Below are 16,545 nucleotides of genomic sequence, written 5' to 3'. Positions count from 1 at the left end.
TTGTTTGGGTAATATTGAGGGAGAAAACACATCGTTTTCCGCGCGCACGCTTCCCAAACTACTAAACGGTGCGTTTTTTGCAAAAATTTTCTATAGGAAAGTTGCTTTAAAAAATCATATTAACCCATTTTTAAAATTTAAAATAATTAATACTCAATTAAACATGAGCTAATGGCTCACCTCGTTTTGCGTATCTTCCCAATCTCCTCAATAACCTTCTCCTCAAACTCACCCTAATAATACATTCAAATGTTATCAACGTTAATGCAGGTCCAGAATTATGGATTTGTGAAACTTATGAATACTTCAAAAAAATCTATTAGGATCTAAAGTTGTGACAAGCGCTTGTAATAATGTGATTATAGTACATGGTTTAATCGAGATTATGAGCGTGTTCGGGTTGCACTTGTTATCTCGTGAGGTTTTCGTGTCAGGTGTCGTTTGGATTTTGGAACGTGGGACCTTTTTATCGGTTCTTATGGAAAGTGAGAAGGTTCATGTGAAAATGATAGGGCCTTGATTTAGATGATGCTGATGTTTGGAACGCGTGCTTATAGTACTATTTTTTTTGCTTTTAAAAAACATATATTGGCGTCGTAGAAATTTCCATTGAGGCATTGACTGCCACTTAGTTTGGGATTTTCCATCGACTATATGAGTTTGTGGCACATGAAGAGTAAGCTGATGCTTGCAATTTTCAACCATTTCACCCCAAAAAACGTCGAAACCAATCGAAGCTAAACGATCTTCTTTGTGTCATACTAGTACAATTTCCAAGCCAGGCGGTTTACTTCTCAACAAGGCCTTAGTTTTATATAGTCACAAAGTTCAACAACTGAAGCAGCCATCTTTACTGAAAAGGACCGATGAGACTACAACGTGTAAGCTGCCCGTTGTTCTTCACAATTATTTAGTTGGCAGCATGGCTTTACCATTATCACCATCACAAATCAAATGATGCATATAAAACTGCAGATTTTAGCTCAGTACAAAAAAACATTACTCCTGGAATGCACAGATCCAGTTTTACACTGAGCTCAATGTCTAGGATAGCAGAGCAGAACAGTGGAAAGAACAGCAAACCCATCGAAAGTTTTACACGTTGCCAGTCCAAAAAAAATTTGGAAGGTGATTTGTCCCTCTGGTCTGTATGTCATACAGGCTCAACATATGATTCACAATTTCACATACACTGCATAAGAGAATTATTGGGTCTTCCAGTTCCAGCATGGCACTGTGGCAAAGATGATCCAGCAGACCAGAACAAGAAAACCACAAGAACATATGCGCCACTAAAAATGTGCTACAGCATCTTAGCAGACTGAAAGTAAAATATGGAGGCTCATCCCTACATTACTTCTTTTGCTTCTTCCCTGGCTTCAGCTTGATAACTTCATCAATGTACAATATGCCTTTCCCTTTGTATACCTCTGGAGGCTTACAGTTCCGAACAGCGCCCGCAAAGTTGTGCACCCGATTCTTGTCGATACCAGTACAGCAAATTAAGTTGGGTTTGAAGCAGAAGACACGAACAGCAGGTGGAGCAGTGAACTGCACCTCATGGCTGTAACCAAGTTTCAGAAACAACTCACGGCCTTCACGCTCTGTCCTTGCTTTGAAGCCAACTCCGACAAGCTTCAGAAACCTGAAAACCTTGGCCTCCATTCCAACAAGAGAAGAGGTATATCCAACAGAGAAAAGCTTGTTTCCTAGTCACCTTAACAGAAAGAAAAATTGAAGGTTAATCAGAAAAGTGAGCACGCCACCAGTATTTAGAATTCAATGTACTATATACAGGAGTTTAGGTGGATCAAATCTTTACATAACACTGGGATATATTGAATAGCATATGAGTAAGAACACCAAAAAGTCATGTCCCAGTATCTCAAATATGATGAAAGGTGCCACTCTGGTGGTCTTTGCAAAATAAAGAGAAGAGGAACCTGAAAGAGGCCACACTCAATTCCTGAACAATGAAGACGGTGACAAGTAGCACTCTCCAAAGCAGTGTCTTGTATCAAACAGATAATAGAAAAAACATATATTCCAGATTAGATAACAACATGTCCTAAATCTTCAAAACACCTAAAACCCTCTTATGATCGAAGGTGTGAAACAAATCACAATAGCTGTATACTCCCTCCGTCCCATAAAAACTCAACCGATGAGGGGATGTGACTCCTCCTAGTACAACGAATCTGGCCAACCCTCTGTCCAGATTCTCTAGCAGGGGTCGCATCCCCTCCTAGGCTGAGTTTTTCTTGGGACAAAGGGAGTATGTTGTGAATTAAGGATAGGGGTCACCACGGTGACTCAATTACTAATTTGGACATGGACAAAGTCACACTGATGGCTTGGTGAGTAGTAGTGAGGCACAGATACACGATATAGTGTTTTTGGTCCAAACTAGAATCGTTATAGCAGCTGCAGAAATTTTACTTTGATGACTGGAAAGCTAAGCAAAATTCCTATTAAGGCGCCATACAGCGATTTTTGTTTGGTACTACAAACTGAATCATTCTAACCTTGCAAAAAGGAAAAAAAAATCAAAACCATTGTAAAATGGGAATCATACACCTGTCTGACTCACGATTCAATAATCTACGATGTCATTTCCCATATCATCTTAGACTACAAACACCCCTCCTAAGCAATGTACTTAGTATCATACTAGCGGCAGAATGTTAATGCATCACTCCCCTAGTTGGATCTTTTAGGCCTTGTTCGGTTGCTTGAGAATTAATCCCCAAGGGGAACCTATCCAGGAAGGGGTTGGGTGAATCCCTTCCATATCACCCAATCCCTGTGGGGTTTGAATCCCTTTCCTGTTTTTAATCCCTATCATAAAACCATGTGCTTGTTTTGGCAGGGATTTCACACAAAGTAGCATGTTGGGATTCCAAATCCCGCTACTTTGCCATACTGAATCTAGACCCAAAAAACTCCTACTCCTTCCTTCCTGCACTGCAATAATAAGAAATGAGTATTCAGTCTGCTGAATCAAAGCACAAACGGTAGCTTTGATTCAGACAGCAAAAGGCACATTCTGATAGCATCAAATTGATATTAGTATTTGGTTTATGTTGATATCTCCGAATCAAGCTCGAAAAATCCATTTGTGAACCGAGCTAGCTAGCTTAGCTTGCATTTCCGTACTCCGATCCAGCCAAAGAAACAATACTAGTGAATCCGAATTCGAATTCGTGCATTCATGGTGATACAAGTTTGGGATCTACTATCTATCTGATGCGATGACAAGAAGATAGAGGTGCTAGGCTATAAGAATCCGAACAAGGTTGAGACAAAACTCGTCAGTCGTCGAAGGCAGCGGCGGCGGCGGATGAGGGGTCGGCGAGGTGGGCAAAGCGGGCGGCGGAGGCGGATGAAGCTAGCTACATCAAAAATGCACACCATGTTGACGGTGGATGAGGAGGAGCCCTTGCAGTCGGAGACGGAGACAGACCAAGAACCGAGGATCAAAGACCCAAAAACCCTAGGTAGGACAGGGAGAAGAGAGGGGAAGGAAGAGATACTCACCGGTGAGAAGGTGGCCAGCGGAGGGGGCGGTCGCCGGAGGAGAGAGCACCGCCGCCGGGGAGAGCTCCGCGTCGCTGTCGCGCCGTCGACTCCCAGTCGCGTCTGCGTCGCCGCCGCCGCTTTCCCCTACGCGCTCCTCGTCTCCTCCGCGCGAGGGTTTTTTTAGCGGTTTCTTTCCCGGCCCAGGACGGGGTCGGCCTGGATTGGAATAAGTTCACCTAACGTCCCTCAACTTTTACGTCGAGTCTGCCCGAGGTCCCCAATACGCAAAACCATAAACCTCTGCCCCTCAACTATCAAAAAAATCCCGAGGCAGTATTGACCAAAATTTTTACCCTTTTTGCTGACGTGGCATACGGCGGGATCCACATGTCCCCTACCTCCTCGCGCGCACCAACGATCCACCGCTCGCCGTGGCCATGCTCTCCTAGCATGGCGCCGACCTCCACCCGTCCTGCATCCTCCTCACCCTCCTCCCAGCGCTCTTCCCCACCTTCCCTGCGCACAACCGCCACACGCTCTCCGCCGTCGCCTCCATGCCCATGAGACCGCGGGGAGATGTGCAAGATGGCGCGTGCGGTGCGGCGGGCCAACAAGCTATGGTGACACACCATGGAAGCCGCGGTGAAGGAGGTGCTGACGCCAACGCAAGACAAAGAGTTCCTAAAGAAAAAAGAAAAAGAAAAAGAGAAGATGAGAAGAGATTATGCTGACATGTGGAACCCACCGTATGCCACGTCAACGAAACAGGGAAAAAATGGGTCAATATTGCATCGGGATCTTTTTTGCACGATTTGTAATAGTTGAGGGATAGAGATTTCTGGTATTGTGAATTGAGGACCTCAGACAGACTAAATGTAAAGTTGAGGGACGTTAGGTGAACTTATTCCGTCTTGATTCAATCCGCGATGGGCTTAACCGAATGCACATTTTTATGTGGGCCGGGTTTCACTCCGCGTCTGTCCAATCCACAGGAATTGCAGCCCAATCCAGCTCGTTCTCAGGACAACCAAATAAGGACCTAGAGGGGCAGTTTCTGAAGCAAAACCTGCAAGATGTGTAGACGAAGTTCCCAGTTTGAATGCTTTTGTAGACTACCGGTACTACGGAACTTGTTGTAAACATGAGGAATGTTGTCTGTGCCGTGGTGTTTCAGTCACGACGAATAGGTCAAATTGTGGGTTTGTTTTGGTTACTACCTGGATAGAAGAAGCCTAACATGATGCCTCCTTGTGACTTGCCTAAAAGGTGTTTGATTGGAGGCCTGATAAATTGAGTAGCTCCAACGCATCATTAGCATGAGTCCGGCGTGCGAATTCGGACGCCTGAGATCCAGGCGAAACTGCTCAACTTTTTAATCACAAGAGAGTTCTGCCGACATCTTCTTGAAAAGCAAGGTAGAAGGGGATAAAAATTTCACAGCTAGCAAACCCCCATTCCACAAAGCTCCATGACTACGTCTTAGATTTCTCTATCCTGTGCACCGATGGATCTGACGGCGGCGTTGGCTTGCCGCGCACGCGCTCAACTATCTTGCAAGGATGTAGCATCACCGAAACAATTATCGGCGTCTTTTCACTTATACTTATGCTTCTCAGCCAAAATTTAAATTTTTAATCTTAATTTAAAGTTGATTTTAGAGTTTTTTCATCAAAATTTATTTTCCAGCTATTGCTTTTAAATCACTAAATACACGCATATGAAAATTTTATTTATAAATTAATTTTCGTTTACAAATATATTGTTTGGTTTATTCCACGAATAAGTAAAACGATGGGGCCGATCGCGGGAGGCTTGCCCGGTCAGGCAAAAGCTACGACAATATCAGTTAAGTCTCGGGCGTGCAACTTTCTCAGGCACATGCTAATCAAGCAACCAACCCAACACGGCCAAACACGCATGTTTCAATCAGTGACACCCCCTGACCCGGTGACCCCTGTGACACCATCAGAGCTCTCTAACTCACTTTCGCAACCAACTAGCCATGAAAAACATTGACAGAGGCAAATAAACAACATTAACCTTGGGGGCATCACTACCCGGGGAAAAAAAAACTTGGGGCAGATCCTCCGCTCGATGGAGGAATAGTTTATCTTTCAATGCAAAGTTGCCAAAATAGCACTGACTGCAAATCTCTAATGCAAAGAGCCAAAGCCTATATCACAAAGCAGACAGAGTAAAGAACATATAATTCCAGACAAAACAGACTGTACGGTTGGAACCATTGGATTGTCAAACAGTTAATCGTGCTATTTAGTTATTTTGAGCATACAAGAAGAGAGATCTTTTAGTTAATAGAACAAAATTATACCACCAACCTAACTGAACCAGAACAAACTGATCACGACAAATGTCAGCAAATGAAGAAGACAAGGATACAAGGATTTAATAGAACTAGATAAATTAATTACTCTGAAGTGCTTCAAACAAAGGGGGAAGCGCGCACAGGTTACGACAATCTAAAGGGCCTTAACATGCTCTCTTGAAGAATTAAAGCAGAGCCTACAAGTAAGATTCGCCAATACAAAGACACGGAAAAATGAGAATATGATCCCTAACAAGTGAGTATTCTAGCTAGCTAAACACCACTCCTTTCTCATCTTCCTACGTCTCTACCGCATCTTTTCCTGCCAAGATAGAACAAGAAGGTTAGATCGATGACAATGATGTAGTACCATGTTGCTTGCTTGCTGCAAAGGGAAAGAATAATAATTTTGAATACCAGAGTTAAAACAGAATTAAGCGTTTGGTAGCAACTTCATTAGTAGAGAATTACCTGGACGCGACTGCTACCAGTCCCCAGATGATCTCGTTGCATCTTCCTTGGTCGAACTGTAAGCACACTGGCTTCACCGCGATCCCTCTTATTGGGTGGAATAAGCTGGCACAGATTATGCTTCTTGATGTGCTTGAATATATCAGACCCCATTATGGATGGAGAACCAGCATGCCGCCAACGAGGAAGGGGCCAAGCTGACACAAACTTGCAAGTCACCATGTCAACGCTGAAGGCATATAGGCTCCTGTCCTTCTCATCCTCCGCATAGAACTCACCCATCAAGAGATAAACGACACCATCGTCCTCAGTGCTCAGCATGGGATGGGTCGGCGAAGTGTTCGTCGGCAGCCCTGACCTCCTGAACCCCTCCTGCTCCCACAATCTCCCAACACGGATGCTACCGACCTTGCGCCACTGCCCTGAGCTCGGCATCATCAACTCCCACATGGACAGCAGCATGTTGTATCCGGGCAAGGTGTTGTACCCCTCGATGGACACGAATCTGATCGAGTTGCCAACGCAGCGGATATCGCGATATTGCGACGGCGGAGCAGTGAGATAGAGCGAGTCGAAATCCACATAGCAACCGGTGGGTAGTGCAATGTAACGGAATTGCACGTCGTCGTTGGTATTAGAGATGAGATCGTGGCAGCTGCAGGAGAGGATGCCTTGTCCAAGATCCACCCAGTAAGATGAACCTTGGAACGAGAAGGTTTGATGAGCATTGAACTTCTTTGGCTTCTCGGAGGGGAAGATTGGCCTTCTGGTTCCCCAGCAATGGCGGTCGAATGGTGCCGATGACGGCAGCAGGCAGAGGACTTGCGGTAGATACCCGTCGTCATCTGCATCCGCGTCCATGTCCATTGCAAAGAGGACAAGGAGGTAGCCGTCGCCATCGGGTTGCCGGAGAGGGAGCGGGGTCACAGAAGGGCGGAACCTCATCGGGACGGTGGGGAACATCTTGAGCGAGGCGTTGTCCGTGGCGGCGTCGCAGACGAGGTAGGAGTTGTCGCCGCGCGTGCCGGGAAGGCAGGAGGAGAGCACGAGGAACCCGGCGTCGGCGAGCAGGACGCCGCCGAGGAACCCGCGGCGGCCCTCCTCCTCGTCGTCGTCCGGGTCGCCGTCGAGGCGGATGGACAGGCGGGAGGGCCGGGGGGGATCGGCGACGAGCGCGAGCAGCTTCAGGCCGTCGTCGTCGAACGGCGACAGCTCGTCGTCACGGCGCAGGCACTCGACGTCCGCGCGGAGCGTGACGTAGGCCGTCGTCTCGCACCTGATGGCTGCCCACCCCGGGTTCTCCTCCTCCCCGTCCGGTTCGTGGAGACGGACGACGGGATCCAGCACCACCCAGGGTGGCAAAGAGCGCGCCTCCGCCGCCGCCGCCATGGCCGGTCTGTGTTTTCGCTTCTTTCTGTTTTTCCCTCTTCTCCGAGTCGGAGGCGGTGGCGTTGAGGAGGGGATCGATTTCATTTTTTTATTTTTTGGCGCGGATCGTATGTCCATCGGACGGTGGATCTGCGACTGCAAGAAGCCCACGGCCACGTGTATTTCTATTTCACGAGCGCCCGTGAATCCACCTCAGCTTCGGAATTGGTTTAGAGCCTACAAATTCGATTTCGTTAAAAATAGAGAGAGTATAAAATTTGCTAAAATAATGGAGTAGTTACGACTTACGAGAACGAATTTGTAGGCTCAAAAGACATTACGTCTTTGTCCGAAACCGAGCGTAGATCAGCCATGGCGGCGGCGGCGGCGGCTGCGCGCTCTTTGCCACCTTGGGTGGTGCTGGATCGCAACGCCTTTCTCCACAAACCGGACGACGAGGAGGAGGAGGACCCGGGGTGGGCAACCATCAGGTGCGAGACGACGGCCTACGTCACGCTCCGCGCGAACGTCGAGGGCCTGCGCCCCGTCGACGAGCTAGCGCCGTTCGGCGACGGCCTGAAGCTGCTCGCGCTCGTCGCCGATCCCCCCCGGCCCTCCCGCCTGTCCATCCGCCTCGACGGCGACCCGGACGAGGAGGACCGCCGCGGCTTCCGCAGCAGCGTCCTGCTCGCCGACGCCGGGTTCATCGTGCTCTCCTCCTGCCTCCCCGACACGCGCGGCCACAAATCCTACCTCGTCTGCGACGTCGCCGCGGCGGACAATGCCGCCTCGCTCAAGATGCTCCCGACTCTTCCGATGAGGTTTCTCCCGTCTGTGACCTACTGCCCGCTCCCCGTCCGGCAACAACCCGACGCCGATGGCGGCGGCTACCTCCTTGCCATCTTTGCAATGGACATGGACGCCGATGCAGAGGCTGACGGGTATCTACCGCAAGTCCTCTGCCTGCTGCCGTCATCGGCACCATTCGACCGCCGTCGCTGGGGAACCAGAAGGCCAATCTTCCCCTCCGAGAAGCCAAAGAGTTTCACCGCTCATCAAACCTTCTCGTTCCAAGGCTCTGCTTACTGGGTGGATCTTGGACAAGACATCCTCTTCTGCAGCTGCCATGATCTCATGTCTGGTACCAACAACATCAACAACGACGACGACGACGACGACGATTTGCAATTTGGTTACATCCAATTACCCGATGGTTGCTACGTTGGTTTCGACTCGCTCTATCTCACTCATCTGCCGTCACAGTATCGTGATATCCGTTGCATCAGTCACTCCATCAGATTCGTCTCCATCGAGGGATACAACACCGATCCTCCATACGACATGCTATTATCCATGTGGGATTTGACGCCGAGCTCAAGGCAGTGGCACAAGGTTGGTAGTATCCATGTTGGGAGCTTGTGGGAGCAGGAGGGGTTCAGGAGATCAGGGTTGCCGACGAACACGTCGCCGACCCAGCCCATGTTGAGCAGCGAGGAGGACGGCGTCGTGTATCTCATGGCGGGTGATTTCTACGAGGAGGATGAGAAGCACAGGAGCCTGCACGTCTTCAGCGTTGACATGACGACTTGCGAGTTTGCGTCGGCTTGGCGCCTTCCTCCTTGGCGCCATTCGGGTCCTCCATCCCTGATAGGGTCTGATATATTCAAGCACCTCAAGATGGATAATCTCTGTCAGCTTGTTCCACCCAATACGAGGGCCAAGGTGCTCCCTCGTCCACCAAAGAGGGATCGAGGTGAAGGCAATGTGATTACAGTTCGACCAAGGAAGGTGCAACGAGTTCATCATCAAGGGGAAAATGTCTAAACTTTTTTAGGGAAAATGTCACCTAAATTTTCGTGTAAGCATCAATATTTTTTGTACATGTATGGCAAGATAAAGATCAACAACGTTTTCCACGGAGAGGGGTTACTCGGACTTTTTTTCAAAGTGTATTTACATGGATAACAGTGGAGACAGGTTATTTGAGATTGTTTTGTAGTTAAAATCAAATCAAAGAACTCTATAACACTACAAAAGAAGTGACGCACGTTTTCACTCGTAAAATTCTCTAATTGATAAATTCCCATTGAGCTAATCGCCCTCGTGTTACTGGGATCGATAGAAAACAAGCATTCACTGATTCACAATACCAGCGCGTCGTACAGTCCATTTAGCAATGCCCTTCTTGCAAGTTGCAAGTGACACTCTAGATGCAAATCATTTGGCTCCAAGAACTTCTTGAATAAGCCTCTCAGTGAGCTCCCTCGGGAGTCCTCGAACGCTATCCATTGTGCCGATCTATGCAACATAGGAAGAAATCTCAAAATCAGAGCAATGGATTCGATATTATTGTTGTTCAGACGTTGCAGTGACACTGTCCAGTACAGATTGGCCGTTCTAAGAGTAGTAATACTAGCAATGGTGGTTGTTTCGAAAGAATTGCTCACTAGCTGCTTGATGAATGGCAGCACCGAAGGATGTGTCAGCTTAAGGCCTCCAGCCACGCAGGTCATGTGTCCTTCCTTCACCTAATTGAATTAAGAAGTACTAGTACATAAGATTGCATTACCGAGCAGCAACAAAACAGGCTTCCACGGTGGGTGAAAATATATGTCCAAATACTTTTGCAAGGTTCAGAAGATTACCACACTTTTGATGAAATCCTCTGGTATGTGGTGAAAATAAATCTGCAGAAACCAAAACATGCACCGATTTGATGATTTGGTATAGTTCATTTCAGTTGAACTCAAAACAAACTCGAGATCAAATTCGCAGCCGTCATCACTATGTGCATAACCACATAACTAAAAGCTCAGATTATGAATGTGCAGCTACCTCAGGTATATCCCATCCTCCTTTGGAAGCTCCATTGCTTAGGTTAGTCACAAGAACATAGTTCACTGCGAATGCTTTATCACCCGAATACCCTACCAATAGCAGCGAAACACACAGCCAAAACTTTTTAGCTAAATACAACAAATTTACTGGTACAATTCCTAAGCAGAGATTTGAGATAGATATACCCTTGATGAACTCCCTGGCTTCTTCCTGGCCTTTTGGCCTCTCCCTTATCATCCCTTTGCTCACCATGACCTGATTGATCAATTCACCAAATTAATTAGTCAAACGAACTCCGTTCAAATATAAAACTCAAGTTGTTTATGACTGAAACTGATGGCCGGTACCTGGTCAGAGGTGATCAGAATGGTAGGCTGATCTCTCTCTTGAGCAGAGTCTTCCCCATGCAACTTCAGTTTGATGGCCTCTGCCTGCAGTTCATCAGGAATACAAATTTAGCTGCTCTGGTTGCTTGACTTGCTTCACCTCGACTGAACACAGCATCTAGCATCTTAAAAATTCTTAATTAATTATACTGTTCGGTGTAATTAGCAGCTGAACCTTAGCTTCAGCGAGGGCCTTGACAAGCTCCTCTGGCTTCTCCCTCCTGATGGCCCTCTCATCGATGTCAGCGCACTGAACAGTTAACCAGAACCAAACACCCTTAATTCGTGAGGGATTAATTACAGGGTAATAGCGAGATTAATAATGAGAGAGCTCCAAGATGATATAGCTAATCAAATCAGCTAACCATGACGGTGAACTCGTATCCCATGTCCGCCAGTATCTCGCGGCGCGCCGGCGACGACGATCCGAGCACGACCTGCCGGCGAAAGGATCAGTAATCAATTGAACAGTGGCTATGGCTAATTGGCTAGTGAATCAATTCGGATGAATGGATCATAAGCAGGAAAGGGAGGGAGACACGCACCTTGAAAGGCGAGGAGTTCTTGGCCATGGAAGACGCCATGGCTGAACTCATCGCAGAGCTATAGGACTCTGAATTTCTGAAACGCCTGCATGATCGGAGGCTACAAATTCTAACCGAATTAAGTACTTGTTGCTTCCTTGCATCCCAAGTAGTATCCCAATCAAGAGATTATAATAGCATATCATGAGGGGATTAGGGTTGATCTCACCACGTAAAAGCTGGTTGGTTTCTGTTTGACCGTAGCGTTGACCGGAGTGCGTTGAGACTTGGGAGACTGGGAGAGTGAAGCGCGGCGAGATTGTGTAGAAGCTTCTCTCTGTCCACGTGTCTGTGCTTTGGGGGAAATAGGCCAAAGGCCCAGTTTGTCTTGGCCCATTGGGCTTCTCCTCGAGCCCGAGGAGATCTCACAGCGTGGTGACGTGGCGTTTCGAGCCGAGCGCTTGTGGGCCCAGGCGTACGATCTTTCATACACGGGGTCGGGTTCAGGCGGACTCAGCTTCGGTGACTTAGCTAAGGCAAGTCACAGCGTGAAATACGATGCATCTCGCATGTTTAAAACGAATCCAACGGAGATAGCGCTTGGACCCGCACGTAGGAAAAAAAAAATCTCCGTTTCAGCCTAACAGGAAGCCCGCACGCGCTTAGCCTCGCCCTCAAGTCCGCGTACGCCGGCGCTTCACCTCGCTCTCGTCCGGCCGCCGCCGCGACCGGGGACGCATGGAGGCGGCCAGCCGCCGGGCCTGACAGCGCGGTGGTGCAGGCGGGCGGCCGCACAGCCCGAGCCCGGCGTGTGGAGGAGGCCGTGCTGCTCCTGCGGCGCCACACGTCCCGATTTTGGCGGCCTCAACTCCACGATGGATATCAGATCGCTCAAAGCAACAACCCCATTCTGGCATTCTCATTTCATGCACAAAATTGCTCTCTTTGGATTTGTCAACCAAAACACAATCCATCCCTGTTGTATCAAGAAATGAAGGAGACATACGGGCTTGTTTGCAACGCATGAATTCATACTAGGAATTTTGCAGGAATCTCGCATAAAAACAGCTCCAAAGATGTCCTACCCACTATTGATCAGGGTGACCATGCACGGGAACTACTGACCATGAAATTTCACGATAGCACTACAGCAACGACGGCACTCCATTCAGCATCTTCAGAGAGAGAGATTCAGAGCAACATTGCTGCATAGGACAACTGATCATAACAAGACATGGAACCTCCCACCTAGCATGAACTAAAAATTTACAGCGGAGATAGCGAAAAGGAGGAAATGGCAGCACAACTCATGTCCAGTATAAACCAGACAATACCATAAGTCCATTCCAGACTTTAAACCTGAACAAATCATGGACCTGGGCAACATCTCAAACATCTCAAAATTTTTTAGAAAACATCATCAGAAGTTACTGATTCGTTCATTCATTCAAATTACAACATATATGAGTCATACAATCAAATCAATCTCAATCAAGATTACAGAATCAATTTGCTTTTAATCTCACAAAGCCAAACAATAACAATTCACTTTCAATCAGGACTCTGCATCATCCCAGACGGCAGGGCATTTCCACAAACACCTCGCGGGCACAGGAAAAGGTGTGGCGTTCTCCACGAACTCAACCACCAGTGACTCCTACCCTGGACGAAGCCGGGCGGTGGTGTCACCTCTCGCCGGCGACGAAGTGGGTGGCCGACTAGTGCGGGCTCTGGATGCGGGCTCGGATGCTGAAATCCATCGTGGAGTCGAGGCCGCCGAAATCGGGACGTGCGGCGCGGCAGGAGCAGCGCGGCCTCCTCCACGCGCCGGACTCGGGCTGCGCGGCTGCCCGCCTGCACCACCGCGCCGTCAGGCCCGGTGGCCGGCCGCCTCCACGCGCCCCCGGTCACAGCGGCAGGGCAGGGTGGCCTGGCACCTCTCCGGTCACAGCGACGCGCCTCCCAGCTGACTCGCGGCGGCGGCCGGACGAGGGCGAGGTGAAGCGCCGGCGTACGCGGACCTGAGGGCGAGGCGAAGTTGAGTCCGTCTCAGGCTGCGCCGGCGTACGCGAACGAGGGCGAGGCTAAGCGCGTCCTATGCGCGTGCGGGCTTCCTGTTAGGCCGAAACGAAGATTTTTTTTACCTGCGTGCGGGACCAAGTGCCATCTCCATTAGATTTGTTTTGGACGGCCGAGATGCATGGTATGTCACGCTGTGACTTGTCTTAGCTAAGTCACCGAAGCTGAGTCCGGTTCAGGCGTGCACCTAGCCGTAGCCATAACCATAGCCAGCTACTCGTCCTGCACCTTTCGTGCCGCGTACGTATAACTCGTCAGGCACCTGGGCACTGGACCCCACCTGTCAATGGCACTGCCCTTCACAAAAGCACATCTTCTTTTCGCCCAAGAGACGTCCATGTTTTGTCCTTGCAATTTGCTGGGCCCACCAGGCCAGTCTCAGCGGCCGGAGAATCCGGAGCCCCACCGGGCCGACATGTCAGTGACACAAGCGGATGCCGTGGTCCCACTGTCAGAGAAGCACCCCGCCTCTCTCCTCCTCACGCCCCGCGCGCCTCCAAGCCTTCTCTTTCTTTCCAAGGCAACCCGCGCCGCGCAGTATAAAGCAAGCGCAGCGCCACCATTGCCAAGAACACGAAAAGCTTTTGGTTAGTGGAGCACTAGTAGTCTTCGTCTGAGAGAGAGAGAGAGAAGTTTGGGGGGTAGGTGTTGTTGGGGGAGTCGTCGAGATGGAGAAAGAGGGCGGAGTGAAGGCGGCGGCGGAGGCGGAGGCGGAGGGGGAGATCGTGGCGGCGCCGGCGGAGAAGGTGGCGTGCTTCAAGAAGACGGCGGGGGAGGAGGCGGACGCGACGTTCATGGAGCGCGTCAAGGACTACTATAACCAGCTCAAGGAGAGCTCCGCCGAGAAGCACTGGATCTGCATCAAGGACAAGTTCCGCGCCGCCGGCGAGTACGTCTCACAGAAGAGCAGCTCGGTAATTCCTCCCCGCTCAACCCTCTCCTCCTCCCTCCTCTGCAAACTTTTGCTTGGATCCAACCTGTGATGCATCTTGCATGGTGTTTTCGCTTCTGAGTTTTTCCCTGTGTGTTTTGTCCGCGCGTGTAGGTAGTGTAGTACTCGTGCTTCGTCTTGGATTCTTGGTGGTTCGCTGGTGTTTCTCGGTGTCTTGGCGGCGCTTGTAGTCCTAGTGCTTCCTCTTGGTGGTTCGCTTCTGAGTTTCTCACTGTTTTGGCCGCCGCGTGTAATACGAGTTCATCTTGGTGGTTGGTTCATGTCGTTTTTTTTCTTTTTCTGTGTAGTTCTGTGCGTTTAATTCATCTCGTGCGTGGTTAGAATGTTCGATCGGTGGGAATGTAATCGATCGCTTAGGTTACCGTTCGTTTTTTTGGTGAATAGATCATGTCGAAGACGAGATTAGCATGCAAGTTCTAGTGCCAAAGCGGTTCTGTTAATTTGACAAGCATTTGATCGTTTCATAGCAATGCGAGTTCGTGCTGTTCGGCATCAAGCCTTGTAGGTGTTTAGGGGGAACAGTCTTGTCTGCGAATAGGTTCTTGTCTCTCCATTTTAATCATTGGCGGCTTCAATGTTGTATGATTTGAGACGGAGAAGCATTTGGGGGGTTTTCCCCCTTCGATCCTGATGCTTCTTTTTTGTTGAATCGGTGGCTGCTTAAGCGAACATCAGGATTAGGATCTCTCTTTTGCTAGAAATTGTGGAGTTCTCTTCGCTACGCGTACTCTGTTCTGCTTGCTATTAGTACTGCCAAGTCTCTGTTTATGTAGAAACTCCACTAGTGCTTGAGGTTTAACAAGCGTTGTGAGTTCGATTCTTGCCTTTCATTATGTTTAAGGGAAAACCTGCGTGAATGGGTTCTTGTGTTTGCGATTTGAATCGTCATTTGTGGTCGGGTTCACTGTTATTCGATTTGCGACGTAGAGATCAGAGATGCAGAGGCATTCGTTTTTTTTCCCTGTGGATTTGTGATGCTTTTTTTTTTTGTTCTCTATTCATTTGGTGGTGGCTATTAACCTGTGCGTACATCAGGATCTGTTTGTTGCTAGCAATCTTGTTGAAATAGTGGCAAATTATAGATTATGTTGCAAATGGTCTGCGTATTCTAGATTGCCAATGTAAAAAAGTTGTTAATGCTCAATTTACCCCGTATGTTTCTTAGCTACATGGAACCTGTCCTGCTCAATTTTATCCTGTCAAGTCTCTCTTTCTGCATATACTTCTACCAGCGATAAAATTTCTGCACTGTTTTGCCTTTGTGCTGAAATATTTGCAAATGATTGTGCGATCTCTATCTTGATATATGCAAGGTTCAGCTGTATCTGCTGGTGTGATGTCTCCTAAACATTTGCCATGGACAATCATTTGTCTGCAGTAGTGTATCCTAGCATCTGCATTTCAAATTAGCAACGCACTCTAAATTGCAATCGGGTTCTCCAGTTGCAACGAATAGCATTTGTCATGTACTCTCTGTTCTTGGCAGACTGAAGTTAATTGGACTTCTTTTTATGCTGTTATGTTGATAGCTAATTACAACATGCTGTTGCCTCTGATGGATCTCGTGGGCTAATCTGCTGTTTCCTGTGATGTGATTCAGGTGTTCGGCAAGAAGAAGGTCGAGCCCGTGGTCAAGGATGCTGCAGTTCCAGGGGAGGCGAGTTCGGTGACAGTCGAGTCTCAGTGAGGGGGGGGGGGGGGGGGGGGGGGGGCTCGCTTCTGATCAGTACCAACTTTGATGAGACAAGTGTAAATCCTCTTAGGTGCTCAACGGTGGAACTTGAGTTGTGAGGTCTTATCGATCAGCGAGTAGTTTTTTTGCTATGTCATCTTGTTCGTAGATTCTAGTAGGAAGAGTAGTTTGGACATGGTTGGCTGAGTGGTTACTACTGCTGTGATCTCCGGATGTTTCTACCTGAAATAATATGTGAACCTTGAATCTGCTTGGTAGCATCTATGATCAATCTGCAGTGCAGCTGGTTAAATTCGTGCCGCTGCTATTCTGATATAGACATATAGTTATATGAGTTCTTGTGTTGAGCATGGGGATGATATACCCACTGGATTTCATCTTGGTTTTCTGAA

The 16,545-nt window shown here is 48.5% G+C and overlaps 4 protein-coding genes across 6 annotated transcripts; 2 read left to right on the top strand and 2 right to left on the bottom strand.

Moving 5' to 3' along the window:
* Positions 1 to 5,918: 5,918 nt before the first annotated feature.
* On the bottom strand, positions 5,919 to 7,433 carry LOC127768512 (uncharacterized). Its single transcript, XM_052294108.1, has 2 exons — positions 6,314 to 7,433; positions 5,919 to 6,164 (listed from the first exon to the last, which is right to left on the bottom strand). Exons 1-2 carry the CDS (start codon positions 7,274 to 7,276, stop codon positions 6,150 to 6,152), a joined length of 978 nt encoding a protein of 325 aa, XP_052150068.1. The 5' UTR covers positions 7,277 to 7,433; the 3' UTR covers positions 5,919 to 6,149.
* Positions 7,434 to 8,479: 1,046 nt separating this feature from the next.
* On the top strand, positions 8,480 to 9,522 carry LOC127767812 (uncharacterized). The gene has a single exon (XM_052293261.1). It carries the CDS (start codon positions 8,480 to 8,482, stop codon positions 9,503 to 9,505), a length of 1,026 nt encoding a protein of 341 aa, XP_052149221.1. The 3' UTR covers positions 9,506 to 9,522.
* A 78-nt stretch (positions 9,523 to 9,600) lies between these two features.
* On the bottom strand, positions 9,601 to 11,713 carry LOC127767813 (uncharacterized). Of its 3 annotated transcripts, XM_052293264.1 has the most exons (9): positions 11,451 to 11,618; positions 11,271 to 11,342; positions 11,081 to 11,155; positions 10,867 to 10,950; positions 10,705 to 10,774; positions 10,517 to 10,608; positions 10,327 to 10,368; positions 10,129 to 10,209; positions 9,744 to 9,979 (listed from the first exon to the last, which is right to left on the bottom strand). In XM_052293264.1, the coding sequence occupies exons 1-9, from the start codon at positions 11,499 to 11,501 to the stop codon at positions 9,899 to 9,901; spliced, it is 648 nt and encodes a 215-aa protein (XP_052149224.1). In that variant the 5' UTR covers positions 11,502 to 11,618; the 3' UTR covers positions 9,744 to 9,898. The 3 variants fall into 3 exon arrangements, with proteins under 3 accessions (XP_052149223.1, XP_052149222.1, XP_052149224.1); XM_052293263.1 differs by adding an exon at positions 11,659 to 11,713 and having other exon boundaries at positions 9,601 to 10,209; positions 10,517 to 10,774; positions 11,451 to 11,550; XM_052293262.1 differs by having other exon boundaries at positions 9,601 to 10,209; positions 10,517 to 10,774; positions 11,451 to 11,634.
* Positions 11,714 to 14,108: 2,395 nt separating this feature from the next.
* Positions 14,109 to 16,166, top strand: LOC127768325 (uncharacterized). Its single transcript, XM_052293879.1, has 2 exons — positions 14,109 to 14,422; positions 16,061 to 16,166. The coding sequence occupies exons 1-2, from the start codon at positions 14,177 to 14,179 to the stop codon at positions 16,145 to 16,147; spliced, it is 333 nt and encodes a 110-aa protein (XP_052149839.1). The 5' UTR covers positions 14,109 to 14,176; the 3' UTR covers positions 16,148 to 16,166.
* The last annotated feature ends 379 nt before the right edge of the window (positions 16,167 to 16,545 follow it).

The sequence above is a fragment of the Oryza glaberrima genome, chromosome 3 (assembly GCF_000147395.1).
Source record: "Oryza glaberrima chromosome 3, OglaRS2, whole genome shotgun sequence".
NCBI lineage: Eukaryota > Viridiplantae > Streptophyta > Magnoliopsida > Poales > Poaceae > Oryza > Oryza glaberrima.
Note: the sequence above shows the minus strand (reverse complement) of the source record. Positions and strands in the feature narration are given on the sequence as shown.

Excerpts from the sequence above, each read along its gene's own strand:
- LOC127767812 (XM_052293261.1), top strand. The coding sequence starts at position 8,480 with ATGCTCCCGACTCTTCCGATGAGGTTTCTCCCGTCTGTGACCTACTGC.
- LOC127767813 (XM_052293263.1), bottom strand. The coding sequence starts at position 11,501 with ATGAGTTCAGCCATGGCGTCTTCCATGGCCAAGAACTCCTCGCCTTTC. Across the intron at positions 11,343-11,450 it reads AGAACTCCTCGCCTTTCAAG|GTCGTGCTCGGATCGTCGTC; the intron begins GTGCGTGTCTCC and ends TTTCGCCGGCAG. Across the intron at positions 10,775-10,866 it reads TTCTGATCACCTCTGACCAG|GTCATGGTGAGCAAAGGGAT; the intron begins GTACCGGCCATC and ends TTGATCAATCAG.
- LOC127768325 (XM_052293879.1), top strand. The coding sequence starts at position 14,177 with ATGGAGAAAGAGGGCGGAGTGAAGGCGGCGGCGGAGGCGGAGGCGGAG. Across the intron at positions 14,423-16,060 it reads TCTCACAGAAGAGCAGCTCG|GTGTTCGGCAAGAAGAAGGT; the intron begins GTAATTCCTCCC and ends GATGTGATTCAG.
- LOC127768512 (XM_052294108.1), bottom strand. The coding sequence starts at position 7,276 with ATGTTCCCCACCGTCCCGATGAGGTTCCGCCCTTCTGTGACCCCGCTC.